Source organism: Doryrhamphus excisus, chromosome 4, assembly GCF_030265055.1.
Source record: "Doryrhamphus excisus isolate RoL2022-K1 chromosome 4, RoL_Dexc_1.0, whole genome shotgun sequence".
Classification (NCBI taxonomy): domain Eukaryota; kingdom Metazoa; phylum Chordata; class Actinopteri; order Syngnathiformes; family Syngnathidae; genus Doryrhamphus; species Doryrhamphus excisus.
The window spans coordinates 20,586,653-20,605,483 of record NC_080469.1 but is presented as its reverse complement, the minus strand read 5'-3'; the positions used below and the strand labels follow the sequence as shown (position 1 = coordinate 20,605,483).

Sequence of the window (18,831 nt, the reverse complement as noted above, 5' to 3'; positions counted from 1 at the left end):
CTCTAGTAAAAAAACTGAATTAATAAAGTCTAAATATAATATCCATAAAAATATATAGCATATAGTGTATATCCCACTGGATATAGCACATAGATCATGCTCAATACAGAGCATGTATTAAGGCTCTCCTTTAGTCGTAAAGTAAAGAGTAAAAATAATTGATAAATAACAATGGAGAAAATTATTCATCCATTTTCTACACCACTTATCCTAACTAGGGTATGCTGGAGCCTATCCCAGCTGTCTTTGGGCAAGAGGCGGGGTACAAACAACACACAATTTGCGAGTATTTATTTCAGCACATATTCCTTCTGTAATAGTGTAATACTTTACTTTTAGTACGGTGGCAAAAAGTAGTGTCGGCTGTGTTGGGCGTGTCGATCGCTTAAAAACAGATGGTCAGAAAGTTAGTGCTAAACTTCCCAATGCTGTAAAAGTGAGGGCGCCCTCTGCTGGACACTTGCTTTCATTGCACTCTATGCTTTAATGTTATGATAGGTTAGTGTTTTTCAACCGTTTTTGAGCCACGGCACGTTTTTTGTACATTGGAAAAATCTTGCGGCACAACAATAACTAAAAATGTTACAAAATAACACTCTGTACAGTATATTTTAATTATATAATTTCTCAATTTATGTGCACTCAGTGTGAAACCAAGGTCTGTTTAAATGAACACAAAGCAGGAATAGAACGTTTTTAAAAAGTGATATTGGATAATTCCTCACAGCACACTAGTGTGCTCACTGTGCTCAGCAACAGAATAGATGTTTTTCTTTGATAGTCACAATAATGACTTTAATGCAATAGTGATTTGGATGTCATGTGATGTATAGTGGACAGACCGTGACAACATATTGCATAGGTTGCTCGCCTGCATGAAAAACCAGTAATAAGAGCAACACGTTCACTGTGTGTGTGTATGTGTGTATTTGAATAGACAACAAAACAAAGCTGGCCATCATCATTGATGACGGTCAGCCCAGTGAACACCACCAGTCCATAAAAACCTTTTTTTCCACATTCATAGATTAGCTAAAAATTGTATAAATAACACATTTGTAATAATTAGTTTGGCTTTCATATAAATAACAAACACCTTTCACTGTTGTCCAATATTGCATTTAAGAAAGCCTAACATCCTGCTGTGTTCTGATTGGTAATTCAAAAAAAAAAAACAAAAAAAAACCCAAAACACTTCTAGACAAACTCTTTAAAGCCATTTGTTTCAGGAAGCAGGAAAAAGAAAACACACAACCTCAGCCTCCCTGAGCAGAAAAACACATCAATACCACATTGTTTTAAATAGAGATCATAAAACCCTCAAAGCTTGGCAGAAACACGCACGCACGCATGCACGCACACACAAGCCCCCCCTCAGTCATAACATTGGGATAATAATATAGCATTTATACACCCTTTCATCTTTAAAGGTCAACCCTTGCTTGCTATTGCACACAAACACGTATTTGAGAGAAGACATTTTGGTTCGTACTAAGTCAATAAAGTTCACTGGCGTCAAAGGAAACCGTCAACACCAAGAACGCCATGAACTCATCCATTCGGTCAGCAGAAGTGTGTCCAGCTCGTGATTATCTCCAGAAAGAATATTTGTGCTGAATGTTGGCGTACAGTGATGGACGGTAGCGTCCGGCGGCGACCCAAGACATTAAAAGGACATGACGACGTATTGCAACAAACGTGTGGCGTAAACATTGAAGGTTTGTGTCCGTGGTTGAAGGTGGCAAAATGTTGTAAAAGACGAGAACTGTCCTCGTTAAATTGTAAAAACAAACTAGCAAATAGAACTCTGTATCATTGCTGCTGTAATCATAATCAGAATAATAATAATAATAATGTTAAATTTGCTCTGTATACATTTGTTTCTCTATAAATATTTCATGTATTGGTAGAACATCTCTGGCATCAACAATACTTGTGTCTCACACATGCACACAGCTGCCACAGTCACACATCACGGAGACGGAGGAGGAGGAGGAGGGGGAGGAAGAGGAGTAGGAGAATGGCCTCTATGTGCGATTGAGAGTCTGGAAGATTCTGGATATCTGGAGCATGACGGGGCCGGTCTCGGGGTCGTTCATCCACTGGGTGCTGTTGAGGGGGTTCTCCAGCATGTCTTCAAACGCTGCAACGGGCAAGACAAGTCATGCACGTCAGTTACATGGACGTGAAGCACTTCCTCCCAAAGTCCGGTACCCGGTACCCAGTACCCGGTACCCTTGGCACACAGCAAAGACAGAAGACAAAGCAAAGAGTGCGGCGGGCACGCGTACCCAGCAGAGTCTTGGGGTTGGTCAAGCCCAGCTGGACCACAGGGTTCTCCAGGATGGCCTGGAACAGCGGACTGTTGGTGTCAATGCCTTTGTCCAGGTCCTCTGGGGACGGCTTCTTGTCCCCCAGCAGCCACTCACACTGGAACACACGAGACACGCACACGGGGCTTTGAGTCAGGTGACCCGCATCACTGGAGTCACATGCTGAGTGACGAAAGCTTTGAGGAGGAACAAATAGGTTCCACGAGTACAGTCGCTTAATCGGTAATCGGTTCCGGACCCGAGCGTGATCAGTGAATGTCTGCAGAGTAGGATTCATGATCAATACAGTGAATATTTTTGGAGGTGGAGCGTATTATTGTTATTATTAGAGTCCTCCAGACATGAAACAACACCCCTACAGTCAATGGAATGTCATGACGGCTTTAATTGGCCTTAGGTATCATATGACCATAATGACCGCAGTGCTTCTCGGAGATATACCATCTTTCCAAAGACGGGCGTGGATAACCACGGTAGCCAGTCTTGCTAAAAACCCTCACTTCCAGACCCAGGACGTTCTTCTTAAATAATGCTCTTTCATTTTCCACTCGGAATATTAGGAATATTAGGACTTTATTCCCATCATATTAGAACATTACAAATGTGGTTTTGTTTGTTTTTCATAATATGATAAGATTATTCATTCATTTTCTACCGCTTTTCCTCACAAGGGTCGCAGGGGTGCTGGAGCCTATCCCAGCTGTCTTTGGGCGAAAGGCGGGGTACACCCTGGACTGGTGGCCAGCCAATCACAGGGCACATATAGACAAACAACCATTCACACTCACATTCATACCTATGGACAATTTGGAGTGGCCAATTAACCTAGCATGTTTTTGGAATGTGGGAGGAAACCGGAGTACCCGGAGAAAACCCACGCATGCACGGGGAGAACATGCAAACTCCATGGCCAAGGGTTGAATTGAACCCTGGTCTCCTAGCTGTGAGGTCTGCGCGCTATGATAAGATTATTTTTCTCTAAAATTTCAACTCTATACAACAAAAATTAGCATATTTTTCCTCATAGTATAAGAAAATTATTCTTTTTACAAATTACAACTTTTTTGCTGTTTTTCTGCTGTTGTTTTTTTTGTTTCATTTTCCAAATACTTCAACTTTCTTCTTCTTTATTCCCACCATATTTACCAAATTTGGAGAACTTTTTCCTCAGCTTTATTTTCCAAAATTGGACAATGAAAAAGCAGCCCCCGGGCCACAGTGTGGGCATTCCTGTTGTAGCCAATGCAGTGAAATGGACTGCCCTCTGCTGGCCAGGTAGTGTATTGACATCTATTGTGGTGGAATAATCCAATGGGTGCGTTGGCTGAGTGTTTAAACAGGAACGACAAAGTGGAATGGTCCCACCTACCGCAGCGTCCTGCTGGTTGTTGTTGACTTTGAGCGCGTCAATCACCTGCTTTTCCTCGAAGCCCATCTCCATGAGTGCAAACACCGCCTGGCAACAGCAAAAGTCAACATGTCAACACGCACTTCCAAGCAGTTCCGATCGGAAACGATCAATCGTAAACACACTCTGGAGTCGGGCCTGAATTCCCTTTTCCTGCGAATCCTCTTGAAGATCTCCGTCAGCTCGTCTTGTCTGCTGCTCTCATCCGAGGACGACAAGGTGCGACGGAGCGTGGAGGAGGAGCTTCTGGACGAGTTTGAGTAAGATGAGCCTGGCGTGGCCGCGGCTGAGGCTGCGTGGGCGGCGGCTGAGGCGGAGGCTCCGGCTGCGGCGGAAAGGTCCTGACCGGGTAGAGGCGTGTCCACCGAGGGGTCGTCCATGTGCTCAATCAGCCATTCCATCGCTTGTGTCACCGACATGCTGGAAAGCAACACACACACATAGCCCGTGTACCGTAATAACTTCCATAGAGGAGCACCACCTTTTCGTAAAAAGACTTGATTTGATTTTGGATTACAATAAAAATATTTCGGAGCTTGCGTCCCTGATCACCATTATCTTAAAATGAGCATGTTGCCCGCCATCAACGTGCAGGACGCTCATTCAGGCCCGGTTGGGACTTACTGGTTTAGTCGGAGGGCTTTGACGGCTCTGCTCTCGGGGAAACCCATCTCGGTGAGCTGCTGGAGGGCCGTGTCGTCCACGCGATCCTCATCATCCTCGTCCAGCATGTCTACAAGGACAGCGGAGACGCGACAAGCTCAGGGGGGGAGGAGGGTCTCGGCGGGGGGGCACTACAATCTCTCCACCTTACCGTTGGCCTTTTTGAAAAGCTCCACAGCATCGGGGTTGAGGGCCAGAAGCTTCTGGGCAACTTCTATGAGGGACACCAGGATTTTCCTGAGCTCCGTTTGGAACTGGACAACATACAGAACACCATCGTTCAATGAGACGCGGTCACGCAAACATTCGGGAAAGGAAATATTCGACATCACCCACGATGCTAGCGACCGACTGTTGTGGTGTTGCGGTGTGAGCGTGAGCAGAGGGGCTTACGTCTCTGATGTTGTGCTGCGTCACAGTGCGGTCCGAGTGGCGAGTGCTGAGGTTGGCGGTGGCCTTCATGATGGCGTCCTTGTCCGGCGCCTTGTTGTCCTGTTTCTTCTGACACCAAAGGGGGTGGGGGGGCAATGGATATCAGCAGCCCAAACAGTGTTTTTGTTGATCAGACCTACCTTTTCATCCGCGCTCACTTCTGCCATCTTGGGAGGCGTGGGCGGCGGCCTTTTCTTGATAAGCAGCAGAACATCTGGACGGAGGAAAACGAGGTGGGTTCACAGAGTGGATCATCTCATTGGGACATTTTTCCATACCTTTGTCTTTCAGACTTTCATCTGCGACTGTTTTCGTGTCGCTGAGCACCCGCTCTGTAGCAGCATGGATGAGTTTATGGTGGGTCAGCGTCTTGGGGTCTTCCAGGTTTCCGTGAACACACTGTTGGGGGAGAGACAGCAGACATGCATACATGTGAAATTTTCATGGCATTTTTGTCACATGAACATCAACGATCCAAAACAAACCAGCGAGTCCACCTTTGAATGGATGAAGAAAAACCAAATGAAGATTTTGGAGTGGCGTAGTTGTACCTTGTTTTCACAGAAGGCCACGTCTTTTTTCCCTCCCTTAATAATAAAGTTTCTTTTAAAAAGTGCATTTTGTGTCCAGTTGTGTTGTCATTGACTATTATGTCAATTTGTTTGATGATCTGAAACATGGAAGTGTGACAAACATGCAAAAATTAAGAACTTCATGTACACTGGCCACCAAGTGTGACTAGTAACCAGTCTTACTAAAAACCCTCACTTCCAGACCCAGGACGTTGCTCATTCATTTTCCACTCGGAATATTAGGACTTTATTCCCATCATATTACAACATTACAAATGTGGTTTTGTTTGTTTCTCATAATATGATGAATAAGATGTTTTTTCTCTAATATTATATTGTAAATAATAAATAATAATAATTCAGGGTCGCAGGGGTGCTGGAGCCTATCCCAGCTGTCTTTGGGCAAGAGGCGGGGTACACCCTGGACTGGTGGCCAGCCTATCACAGGGCACATATAGACAAACAACCATTCACACTCACATTCATACCTATGGACAATTTGGAGTGGCCAATTAACCTAGCATGTTTTTGGAATGTGGGAGGAAACCGGAGTACCCGGAGAAAAGCCACGCATGCACGGGGAGAACATGCAAACTCCACACAGAGATGGCCGAAGGTGGAATTGAACCCTGGTCTCCTAGCTGTGAGGTCTGCGTGCTAACCCCTCAAACACCGTGCCACCCTAAATAATAATAATAAATAATAACAATAATATAAATATATATAAATACATAAATAATAATAAAACTCTATGCAACTAAAATTTGCATATTTTTCCTCATAGTAGAAGAAAATTTTGGTTTTTACAAATTACAACTTTTTTTCTGCTGATATTTGGACTTTACATTTCTGCTGTTGTTTTTTTTGTTTCATTTTCCAAATACTTCAACTTTCTTATTCCCACCATATTTGTAGAACTTTTCCCTCATCTTTATTTTCCCAAATTGGCCAATGAAAAAGCGGCCCCCGGGCCACAGTGTGGGCATCACTGGTTGTAGCCAATGCAGTGAAATGGACTGCCCTCTGCTGGCCAGGTAGCGTATTGACATCTATTCTGGTGGAATAATCCAATGGGTGCGTTGGATGAGTGTTTTAACAGCAGACTGCTGTCAAGTTCTAACAATAAAAGAATAGAGAACAGGCTGAATAGGTGTAAGATATGCTAACACAATGCTTATTCAGCTACACCAAAAATAAACATGAACAGAAAAGGTGTCCAGTGTTTATGGAACATAAACACTTTTTTCATTTATAAGTCTTTCTGGAGTATAAGTCGCAGGAACAGCCAACCTATGAAAAAAAGTGTGACTTATAGTCCAGAAAATACGGTAATCACCAATGACAGGCTTTTATCATTTTATAATTATTTATAATAATAACATAACAATAATAATTATAGTTATCATCATCATCATAACAGGCTACTGTTGGGGCTCAACTCCCTGACGTATCTTCTTGTCTACACGTCCTGCTTATTTTATCAACAATATTGGGTGATATGCATGTAAAGGTGACTGTAGGGGTGTTATTTCACGTCTCGAGGTCTCTAATCGTGATAAAAAGACACAAGCGTCTTTTCTCGGCGCTAATGTCAAAAATATTCTGTTTATTGATATTGAACCTTACATCGTGGAACTTCACTTATCACTAAGGAATACTCTACCTAAGTATTTCAGTACGTTTCACTTTGTTGTTTGCTAAATTTGTACACTTGTTTCTTATTTTTTTACATTTAAGTTTTTTTTACATAAGTCTACTCTACTGGGATTACAGGCCCAATGTGTTAATAGACTAGCAAAGTGTGAAAATAATAAGATATAAGGCAACACAAAGGTACTAAAAACGTCAAATCCTAGCCTGGTTTCCTCGTGGTTAATGAGGCGAGCAAAACAGCAGGCACACCTCGTACCTCAAAGCTGAGCATTATTATGATTATGATTATTATTATTATCATCTTCGTACATGTATACTATTGAGAGACAGCTGATGTATGTGATGAGATTGTGTAGGTCTAAAGTCATGTCAAAAAGTCCCAAGGCTACAAACATCACACCCCAGGCTGACTGTCATAAAGGGACCGACTGCTGTCAAACTAGCATGAAAATGTAAAGTAGTCGAAGTTAGCAGCGAGCATGCCATGTCTATTAGCAGCCTATATAGAGAGAGGTCTGGCTACTATAAATAAGAGGACACTGTCGGGTGGCCAGCAAGACGAGGGGCACCAAAAAAGGATGACACAGGAGAGCACCACAAACACTCCCACCGTGAAAACCTACATGTTTCAAGCACTTCTCCTTCAGTTTCTCCACGGTGGTGTCTTCCGGAATCTCCTCCAGCCACTCGACGCCGTCCATGGTGCAGATATGTATTTTCAACACTTTACCCGCAAAGATTTTCTCCTCCTGGACGAACATCTCGACCAACAGACAAGATGTTAGCAGCCTGACGTTAGCTAGCAGCGGTTGCTATGAGCTCCTCGCTAGCGTTAGCCCCCCCCCCTCCTCTCCAAGCTAGCCGTTGTTGTGTGTCCAAAAAAACCCAGCCAGCACGGCCGCCGATTAGCTGAGGGCCATTTTAGGGACGTTTTATCCGTCTTCTGTGAGGGCGGCGGCCGATAAGCTTGCTCCGCGCCCGCCAGGTGCTTAATTTCCCGCAGTAATGCAGCGAACGGCCAGCCAGAGAGCACTCTATTTTTACTGTCACGGTTGACCTTTGAACTTCAACTGTTGTGGCGTGTGGTGCATCATGGGAAATGTAGTGTACAAGTCAAAATGTAGCCGTATAAATTCCCTCGCAACATTCAAAAGACCTGTTTTGATGTTAAATTGTTTTTAATTTTTTAGTTATTTTTATATACATAAGATATATACATATACACTGCATTAAAGGTGGTTGGTGTGCCACTCATGCTTGTTAAACTACGTACTGTTATTATTCATCAGCGCTATTAATGCTAGCTTGCGCCTTGCTGCTATAACAACATTGGTTTTGTTGTTGTGGTGTTGTGCAATTTACTTGCTAATAAACGACAATAAACTGTGGTCAAAGAGAGCTACGTTTTCCTTTCCACGTGCTTATGTGGCTATGAGGGTGAATGATGCATTATGTTCTGTGATTATATGCCCTATGATTAGATTCCATTGACATGTTGCAGTTGACGTCTGGCAGAGGGTAATAATACCATTCCACCACTAGAGGGAGACACTATTCAAGTTCTATTTTTGTTCTTTATGGTCCTGCATTGCTAATAATTCCTAATTGATTTAAAAAGCAAGACAAGTATCAATTGTAAGATTTTGAGACACAAACAGGTGCCATTTATTATAACAAGAAACATTTACAGGCGGAAAATAAAAGAAGAAAGTGTTTAGGTTTTGCCAATCACATCTTTGTACAGAAGAGAAAATATACAATTTCACTACAAATAGTTTTAAATTTAAAAAAAATTGTTGCGACTCAAAACGTACTGCAGGACACGTTTTTCAACAGAACTGTAAATAAATATTTAAATTTAATTAAACCTCATTAATATTTTGAAGACAATTTTTCCCAATGTTATATAGTTCATATGAAGGAATGCACACAATAGATGTGTCCATCCGCTTTGACTTTTTATAGCAGGGGTGCCCGACATTTTTATTGGGGGGGGGGTGGCTTTGATAAATGTTCTACATTTGTAAAGATGCAAAAAACAATTGCATGCAAAACTATGTGAACAAAACAAACACTTTGGACACCCCTGCTTCAAATGAACGAATGCATCACGTTTGTCCTGTTTGACATTTGAGAGGCAAAACAAGGCATGCTTAAGACATCGGATTTCTTCAACAAAATCCTGCTTACAGGGGAAATGCATGACCTCGACTATTTACAAAGAGTGGAAAGAACACAGCCATAGGCTCCAACGTACAGGAGAGAGAGAGACAGGGGACGTTTCCTTTATCTCCCTCCGGACAACAACAATACACACAGTGGCCAAAACAGGGCCAGTTGTCTTTTAATTGCCAATCTCTAAGATGGCCTTAAAGCGTACGACACAGCAATCACCCACCACTGGATGCAATGTCTGGCATTCTTCCTTCTTGTCAAGAAATTGAACTAAAAATTGAAATTGAAATGTGTGTGCCAACATCATACAGGACATATTTATGTCAACATGCATTATCTTTACTAAGAAATGCCCCTTTAACAATATTTTTGTTGAGAAAAAATCTATATACAAAGATGGAGAAAAATGTGAGTGCGAAGAAAATAAATAGCCCGTGTATGAGCATAAAAGAAGAGAAGGAAGACCCCAAATTTCTGTAGTCAGGCAAGGCGTATAAATAAGACATTAATAAATTAACAAAAAAAAAAAAAGAATGGATGAAACGCTGTTAGTACAAAAGCATATAAAGTGTTCTATTAAGTCTTGTTTACAGCTTTGCCCTTTTTATAAAAATATATGGATAAGAGTTTTTTATTTGAACTGTTCGGGAATGTGTCCCATCTGAGACTGCATGCTGGTGGGCGGACTGGAGATGCCCTCCGACCAGTCGGACATATTGGAGTGAGGAGAGGAACTTGACCACTGATCCGGGGAGCCCGGAGAAGGCGTCAGAAAGGGGTGGTCGGAGACTTGGACCTGATGGCTCGGGGTGTTGTCCATGGTGCCCGTGTAACTGTGCTGGGAGGGTGGGGTGAGGAACTGGGTACTGGGGATGGACTGGGTGATGATCTGGGCCTCCTGGGGCAGGATGGTGCGGATGGGGATGCCGGAGGTGCCGCCGCCTTGCTGGAGCTCCGGGGAGCTCAGCTCGCCGCTGATGAAGTTCTGGCTGTTGCTTGCGTTTGAGCTCTGGTTCTGCAGCTGGATGCTTTGTTGTTGCTGCTGCTGTTGGAGCTGCTGGAGGTTCTGCATCTGCTGCATGATGTGAGGCTGGGGACCCAGGCGGGCGTTCTGCATCCCTGTGTATGTCATCATCTGAGACATGTTGGCGGCAGGGTGGCCATTGTGGAGGGCGCTCATCATTCCCAACCCCCCCTGGCTCCCTCCTCTCAGGGCGTTGAATTGGCTCATGTTGCCGTGCATCCTGGACAGCCAGTCGCACTGGCCCGTCATGGTGGCCTGCCCGCCTGAGCCGGACACAGGCAGGTGGGTGAGGCGGGGAGGAAGTGGGTCAAACTGCATGCGTGCCAGCTCCTGCTTGTTGGGCATCACCATGTGGTTGACGGCTAGGTGTGCATCAGACATGGCCTGCAGGTGACTGAGCGAGACGGGCGGCGACTGCTGGAACGGCGACGTCATCATGGGAGGGGACGCCACATCCGATGCGTAGCCATGTGGCGACGCCAGTGAATCCACCGGAGAAAGCACGGCCGAGCTGTCCAGGAGGTTGCCGGACTTCCCGTCTTGTGAGTTCTTCTTCTTCACTTTCATGTCCTTGCCGTCCTTGCAGCCCTTGGCACCGGGCTTCCGGGCCTTCTTGCCCAGGCCTTGACCCTGCGGCTGGGGTTGTTTCATGTTTCCCAGGTAGCCGTTGGGCGAGCAGAGAGCGGGCGACAACGCGGTGCTCAGGGAGCCCCCGTGCATGGGAGGGCTTCGCACCAGGTTGTACTCGTCCATCAGCCTCACGATGTCATGGTGCATTCTCTCCTGGGCGATGTCTCTTGGAAGGCGATCCATGTGGTCGGTTATCTCCCGGTTGGCAAAGTGGTCCAGGAGGACCTTGGCTGTCTCGTAGCTTCCCTCCCTGGCCGCCAGGAAGAGCGGCGTCTCCTCCTGAGACGAACAGAAAGAATACGGTACGTTAATGATGCAAAAGTGATGAGAACGGATGAAGCGGGAAACGTTTTGGTACCTTGTTGTTCTGCATGTCCTTGTTGGCGCCGCTCTTGAGCAACACAATGGCAGCCTCCACGTTATTTACAGCAGCCGCCCAGTGTAACGCCGATTTTCCTGACAGGGCAGACACAAGCCGATCAGACCAAGACCTTTATTTTGCATTCCTTCAACTCCTTTACCGAAATCATCGATGGCGTTGACGTCGGCGTGGCAGTTGATGAGCTCGTCTACCATGCCCTCCACCGCCAGCCGGGCAGCCAAGATCAGGGGGGTGGTGCCGTCATGCATGCGGGCGTCCAGGTCGGTGGCACGGTTCCTGATGAGAATCTGTGGAAAGCATGGACAACATCAGTAAAGTAATCCTTCGTTTATCACGCCTCATTTGTTTCAGACCCGACCATGATGGGTCTTATTTATGAATCAAATATTCTGTTTACCACCTTCTACATACTGTTATTAAAGCCCTCTTGACATGAACTAACACCCCTATAGTCACCTTTACACTCATATTACTTAACATTCATTCATTTTCTCCCACTTTTCCTCACGAGGGTCGCGGGGGGTGCTGGTACACCCTGGACTGGTGGCCAGCCAATCACAGGGCACATATAGACAAACAACCATTCACACTCACATTCATACCTATGGACAATTTGGAGTCGCCAATTAACCTAGCATGTTTTTGGAAAGTGGGAGGAAACCGGAGTACCTGGAGAAAACCCACGCATGCACAGGGAGAACATGCAAACTCCACACAGAGATCAAACGTAATAATTTTTTCTGGGTACATGATACCATACAGCATCCATATCAAACTTGTGCGGGCCTCAAACTAGTGTCCTGCGGGCCACATTTGGCCCGCGGGCCGCGTGTTTGAAACCCCTGCTGTACATTGAATGCGTCTTTTCAATGCCTTATATTTACATTGTAGTTCATTTGGACATTTTGAAGCCAGAAAATGCTTAATTTAGCTTGCTAGAAAAATCTAGAAATGACCTCTGAAATTGGTTTTAGCATCTTCAATGTCCAAAATGTCCCCCTCATTTCTCTGTAATTTGGACACCTCTGTTCTGGGGTGTGAGTGCAACATGTCCCAAATGACCCTCCACTGACCTGGAAGACACCCTGGGCGTCAGCCGCCACGGCCGCATGCAGCGGCGTCCTGCCCATGTTGTCCTGGATGTTGGCATCAGCGCTGGCCTCCAGCAAGCGCTTGGCGGCGTCGGAGCGGGCGTAGCGGGCGGCCAGGTGCAGCGCGGTCTCACCGGTGCGGTCGGTCTGGTTGTGAAGGTTGGCGCCCTGGTAGATGAAGTCGTTGATCACGTTGGCTGAGGCGTCTTCTTCCTCCTCGCTGTTGCCCGTTTCTAAGCCGCCGCCGCTGCAGGACGCAATCATCAGGGGTGTGAATCCATCTGGAGAGAGAGAGTGGGGGAAAAAAAGTGAAAGACTGCACGCTCAGCAGAAGGAAGACGACAGGATGCACTTCAAAGCAGCGGCCCCATCAAAACAAACCAACAAACAAATCGAATCATAGATTCCGATCGTGGCTCCCGCGCCGTAGAGCTTCAGAAGAAAAGTGAAGCTGGGGGGATCGAGGCCATAAAAGCCCACAAAACCTTCATATCTGACTGAGAGGCAGCTCAGTCCGTCGACTTGGAGGAGCTTTTCTCCTCTTCAAAAGGATAGCGAGCCGCAGATCCTGCAGATTTGGTCGATTCAAGTGCATCGATCCGCGACGGGGGCGAAAAAAGTCTGCTCTCAGGTTGTTAACCCTATTACTTTGATTTGTCATCGCCTCTCTGCTGGGAATTCAGCACTTACTGCAAAATTGGATTTTGAATGTGATGCCTTCATTGTTTTTTTCGGTGTTTAAAATGTGGAACAGGAAGAAGGGTGGAAAAAAAAGAAGCCCATTACTGGTCCAATGACGAACCTGATCAGGAATCAGCGTCTTACCCCGCCCCCAGGCGCCGGCTGCTTTGAAGAAGATCCCTCACCCCGAGGACTTGGGCCTCTAGCAACTCCCACTAGTGCACCCACGCACCATCACAGCAGCAATGTAAATACCACTCTAATTTGACATCCAACTGGCATTTCTACGACAGCTAGACAGGACTAATCAGTCTTTTACCACCATGAAAAACAATATGGAGGATGTTAATACTGTAGCGGAAGGGAGGGAATGTTTTATCCTGTGGATCTGATGGAACAAAATGTAAGAAGATCCATTATCACATACTACAGTATTAATTGTCCCTGTACCCTAGAAAGCGCCCATGAATGATACAGGAAAAGGCCGAAATGATACTGTGTCAAAGCCCAGGGCAGTGATACTGATAAAATATAGAGTTTAACCATGTCCAGTATCAGCCCCCGTAGCTGTCCACTCCACTGGCATCGTGCCCATGAAACAACCAATCAGAGAACAGCGCACGAGCGTGAACACACACTGTAAATATTCCTAGTGCTTCTCCAGTCACCAAAAAACCCAAACTTGATTAATGGAACTTTAATTGTCAGACATTGATAAGATAAGACTGTTGATAAAATATTATTGTTGAAATATTTTTGCAATTGTTGTGTTTACACTGTTTAGATATAATACATGTAATAAACTGAACATTTTCTGGAAACAAAATGGTCTTTTGATTAAATAGTACGTGATAATAAGCTCATGATTAAATAGTATGTGATAATAAGATCATCACATGGTTTGTCTGGTATCAGGCCCAGTATCATCCCCCCAAGTGTCAGTATCTGATACTGGCACAAATATAACCACAACAAATGACTCTATAGAACACTATAGAACACTGATCTGATCAGATGTGACACAGATAGGATCATTCCATTTCCGTGTTAAATGGCAGGATCAAAAGCTCATCTCGTCCAATTTTATCGATGATTTCAACATTTTTAACTAGGCCATTTGTGCAGAAAGTTTCACAAAAACAAAAAGTAGCATTTGGCTGCATAAGCATCTTGGCAGAGATAAATAATTATCCAATTTAACAATTTTTTTTTTAAATAATATAATGACATGTTCTTATTCATTTGGAGGTTTGCTTGCAATGCCGGATCACTTAAGATTAGCATAAAATAAATATATATATATATTATTTTTAAGTCCTCATAACGACGAAAGCCGAGGTCACCCACCTGGCCCCCGGACGTTGACGTCCATGCAGTCGTTCTCAATCTCGCCCTGGGGGGGTGTGGGCGCGATGGAGGGAATGCGAAGGTCGGCGGCGTCCAGGTGCTGCTGCGTCCACTGTCGGTTGTCCGTCTTGTCATCCACCTCCAGGACAGCTTGCTCGTCAAAGTGCTGCAGCGGGGGATGACGTGAGGTTTAGGGTTAAGAAAAAAAAAAATGTAATCCAGTCTATGTCTTTTTCATCTGGATTTATGTGTGATGTGTAGGAAAAACTAGCGTAAAAAAAAGTCCAGGTTCTGAATTTGTCGTATTTGAAGGAGGGGTTCTTACCCTGAAGCGTTTGGCGTCTGAGGGCTCATCTTCTCCCCAGTCATTGTGGCCGTCATCCATGAGCGAAATGTCTGAGGTGTTTTTCAGCGGCCTGTGACCAAGATGAGAATCTGGTGAAACTCCTCCATCTCCTCCGAGCCGTGCAGTGTTAATGGTTTAAAAAAAAAAAAGAAAAAACAGCATCCAAAAGCATTGATCACCTCCATTCCCCACCCCTTTGCCCGCCATGTCAATTAAAGAGCTCCTCAACCGCCTGTATCATTATCATTAATGATCCGGCAAAAACCCCCCTCGCCCAAAATTGAAGGGTCATGGGTCACACCCACACGCCATCCTTAGAAGTAGCCCTTCACCTAAAAGAGCGACAGAAAGAAACTTACTTTAATCCCACCGAATCCTCCCCGACGGGCTCCCGTCTTTTCTTTTTGCTGGTCTCCGTGGTCTTGAATCCTTCGGGGAGCCAAAGGCGCCCGTGTTCGTGGCGTCGCTTTCGGGCGGCCACCATGCCCACACCGACGAAGGCCAACATCAGCAAAGCGCCCACGACCACGTAGATGGGGTAGAGTTCCCGAGACGGCTGAGGGTCCACACCGCCTGGCAGAAGAAGGCACAACATGGTCACGGCGGGCTGGCGGCGGCGTGGTGGGGGGGTAACGGACAGACGTGGACCGACGACAGACAGACCAGAAGTGAGCGTGTGCGAGCAGAGCTGGTTGGGCTCTTCTTTGCTCGCAAGGTCCTCCTCCGAACCGCACTGGTTTGTAAAGCTAGCTTCTATCTGCTTCGTAATAATCACACTTGCTAACCGCTTTCCATCAAAAAAAAAAAAAAAAAAAAGGATGGGCGTGATAAAAAAAAAAAGACAAAAAAGGGAAAAAAGACCACTACCACTAACTCCCTTTTCAACTCAGGGTACCGAGAGACAACTTTACCATTTCTTCTTTAAGGGAAAAAAAGAGAAGGGGATTAATGAACTTCAAATTACTGCACGCGCTTTAAGCTGTAAAGACGGTGGATTTATTAGGATTTTCCAGATAACAAAGACTCCCAACTTCTAGCACACTCCCGATCAATTTTTCACCTTCCTTTTTTTTCCACTAACGATTTTGAAATGATAAACTCCCCCCCCCCCAACCTAAACCCTTGGAGATGCATTAAGTCCTGGTATTACATTCACTGAGGTGAAGGTTGCAGCAGCCCCTCATGCTGCTGGGTGAAGCGTGCATGGGCACGCGTGCATGTGGGGAGTGTGTGTGTGTGGGTGTGTGTGTGCATGTGAACATGTCTGAGATAGAAACAGAGATGGAGAGCTGTATTCTATGAGTGAATGAGGGTGGGGGGGTTGGACTAGTTGATTTGCAGCAATTAACCATTTTGGAGCCTGGAGCCAGTGGATTTAGACGGCGGGGAAAGGATTGATTGTTTAGGCCATGAGATTCTGAGATTCACAACTGCATTTGTTCTCTGCTGCATAACAAATACACAATCAAAGAGCGTTAGGGTTAGGACCTGACCGGGGGGTGGGGTGGGGGTGCAAGGCACGTGTCCCACCTGTGCGTATGAACATGTATGGGAAGGCCTGACGCGATCACGGCGGTGGTCACGGCGATCACAAGCCTCTAATTGTGTCGTTTTGATCCACTCCAAAAGCTGGCATCCAGCAGCTTTATCTACCTTTGCGTGCGCTTTAAAATGTTGCCGTGTGAATCTCAGGCTTGTTAAACTTGTTGTAACTCATCTGTGTTATCGGAACAGTGGCTGAGAGGTGTGAGTCTTACCGCTACTACAACATTGGTTCTGATGCTGCTGTGTTGTGCAATACATTTGTAAATAATACATTTGTTAATACATGACCGTGTGAAGACAGCTATGTTTTCCTTTCAGCTTTATCATGCGTCTGGGCTGTAATCTTTAGTCATTATTTAAGTTTAAAAATTGAATTATTTTAAACAGTATAATTAATTTTTAACAACCTCTACCCAATTACCGGCCCGTCCACTTTGCAGTCTTGCAAAATTCACATATGACTGCTGTTTTGTGTGGTTGACTACGGCTCTTTATTGGTTAAAAAAATATGTATATTTAGAAAATGTTACATATTCTTGTTAGGGATGTCCGATAATTATTGGTTTACATGATGGGGCGGGGGGATCTGATACCAATATTAACCGATATCAGCATAATGCAATATCGGTATCAGATTCCCCCGCCCCCATCATGAAAATTTATATTAAAAAAACAACACAAGTGTTCATTCCACCACAGGAGTTATGTCATGCTACACATGTCGGTATCGGTAACAGTATCGGCTGATATCGGTATCGGAAATTGAGAGTCAGACAATATCGGCATATGGGTTTTCGTCAAAAAAGCCAATATCAGACATCCCTTATTCTCGTCCTATAATAAGCATCTTCAAGGATAAAAATGACTACATTTAAGGGATGAAAGGACGTTGATGAACTGTCCAGTCTACACTGGTCGCTAGGTGCTGCAGGAGTAACACTTGGAATTATATCACAACAGGCACAATAATGATGATCATCATCATCAGAATAAAAACACTGGGCACTGTTGTGTCTGTAGTCCACCTAAAACTTAACTCTGAATCCCCGTCACTTTCTGACATTTAATGAAACACGCACAGCTGTGGGTCTTATTTATGTCTTAAGTGACATATTTTCTCTGATTATGTGTACTATATTGGGTAATATGAGTGTAAAGATGACTATAGGGGGGTTATTCTATGTCTACAGGGCTCTAATAATATTAAGAAGGGTATGCAGAAGGTCGTAACAGGTTTTCTATGCTGTAATAACAAAATGTTTTATTGAAAAATAAAAATATAAATAGCATAAATATATAAAATAATATAAAATAATAATATAAAAATTGCCTTTTTTGTGGTGAGGGCCAATAAAAAAAACAGTTGCATGCCATAAATGGCCCCTGGGCTGCACTTTAGAAGTCAAACTCACTGTAAACGGCTTCGATGGTGTAGGGAACATCCAGTTTGCCGCTGGAGGCCAGGGCCCCGAGGAAGGCGGCGGCATCGGTGGTGCTCTGGAAACACTCACTGGACTGCTGGATGCACTGGCGGTTATCCACCTCCAAGTGCACGATCGAACTGCAGGGAGAAGAGAAGCCATGCAATGTGTTATTTTGGAAAATAGCAGCAAAAATTCTAAATAGTCCCACTCACCCTTTTATCTGCAAATGATCCAGCTCCCTTTTCGTCCTCCAGCTCCTTCCAACAGCATCATACAAGCTCCTCTTTACTACGGTCAGCACCTTGCCGGGAACGTCTGACCAGGTGTCCATTGAGTGCTTGACGTTGTACTTCTTCAGCTCCTGCTCGTTGCCGTAGTAGGGATAAACCATCGTGCCGCCATCCGCGTCCTTCCTGAACACCACGTTTGTGCGGAGGACACGGCTAAGCTCGCGTAAAAAGCCAAACGAGTTGTTGAGGAGCTGCTCGGGCGTGATGTGGACCACCACCACCAACTGGCCCATGGCGAGCTTCTCTGGCATGTTGTTGGCACAGTCCAAGCCGTCCCACTCGCACTCGGCGTTGTTGCAGCCCTGGTCGCAGTGGTTGTCGGCGTAGTGGTCCTTGCAGTACTGGTCGTATAAAGGGCTAGAAAAAAAGGAGGGCATCGTCATGTTTTCCTTTCAGCTTTATCATGCGTCTGGGCTTTAATCTTTAGTCATTATTTTAGTTTAAAAATGGAATTGTTATAAACAGTATAATTAATTTTTAACAACCTCTACCCAATTACCGGCCCGTCCACTTTGCAAAATTCACATATGACTGTTGTTTTGTGTGGTTGACTACGGCTCTTTATTGGTCAAAAATGGTGGCTCATTTTCATTCATTCCTTCATTCATTTTCTACCGCTTATCCTCACGAGGGTCGCGGGGGGTGCTGGAGCCTATCCCAGCTGTCTTTGGGCGAGAGGCGGGGTACACCCTGGACTGGTGGCCAGCCAATCACAGGGCACATATAGACAACAACCATTCACACTCACATTCATACCTATGGACAATTTGGAGTCGTCAATTGACCTAGCATGTTTTTGGAATGTGGGAGGAAACCGTAGTACCCGGAGAAAACC

General features: G+C 45.1%; 2 protein-coding genes across 3 annotated transcripts in view; both read right to left on the bottom strand.

Moving 5' to 3' along the window:
• Positions 1 to 1,157: 1,157 nt before the first annotated feature.
• Positions 1,158 to 8,131, bottom strand: ubac1 (UBA domain containing 1). Of its 2 annotated transcripts, none has more exons than XM_058070117.1 (10): positions 7,685 to 8,131; positions 5,115 to 5,235; positions 4,977 to 5,050; positions 4,798 to 4,905; positions 4,556 to 4,658; positions 4,366 to 4,474; positions 3,867 to 4,161; positions 3,703 to 3,789; positions 2,292 to 2,430; positions 1,158 to 2,143 (listed from the first exon to the last, which is right to left on the bottom strand). In XM_058070117.1, exons 1-10 carry the CDS (start codon positions 7,820 to 7,822, stop codon positions 2,028 to 2,030), a joined length of 1,290 nt encoding a protein of 429 aa, XP_057926100.1. In that variant the 5' UTR covers positions 7,823 to 8,131; the 3' UTR covers positions 1,158 to 2,027. The 2 variants fall into 2 exon arrangements, with proteins under 2 accessions (XP_057926100.1, XP_057926101.1); XM_058070118.1 differs by having other exon boundaries at positions 4,798 to 4,902.
• Positions 8,132 to 8,714: 583 nt separating this feature from the next.
• LOC131127832 (neurogenic locus notch homolog protein 1-like) overlaps positions 8,715 to 18,831 on the bottom strand; it is an 82,813-nt gene continuing 72,696 nt past the window's right edge. Inside the window, exons 27-35 of the mRNA XM_058070108.1 lie at positions 17,919 to 18,353; positions 17,695 to 17,843; positions 15,097 to 15,310; positions 14,717 to 14,807; positions 14,392 to 14,557; positions 12,346 to 12,644; positions 11,412 to 11,559; positions 11,249 to 11,346; positions 8,715 to 11,169 (exon numbers count right to left, since the gene is read on the bottom strand). Coding sequence (XP_057926091.1) covers positions 9,868 to 11,169; positions 11,249 to 11,346; positions 11,412 to 11,559; positions 12,346 to 12,644; positions 14,392 to 14,557; positions 14,717 to 14,807; positions 15,097 to 15,310; positions 17,695 to 17,843; positions 17,919 to 18,353 — 2,902 coding nt within the window. The 3' untranslated portion in view covers positions 8,715 to 9,867. The remainder of the gene's footprint in view (positions 11,170 to 11,248; positions 11,347 to 11,411; positions 11,560 to 12,345; positions 12,645 to 14,391; positions 14,558 to 14,716; positions 14,808 to 15,096; positions 15,311 to 17,694; positions 17,844 to 17,918; positions 18,354 to 18,831) is intronic.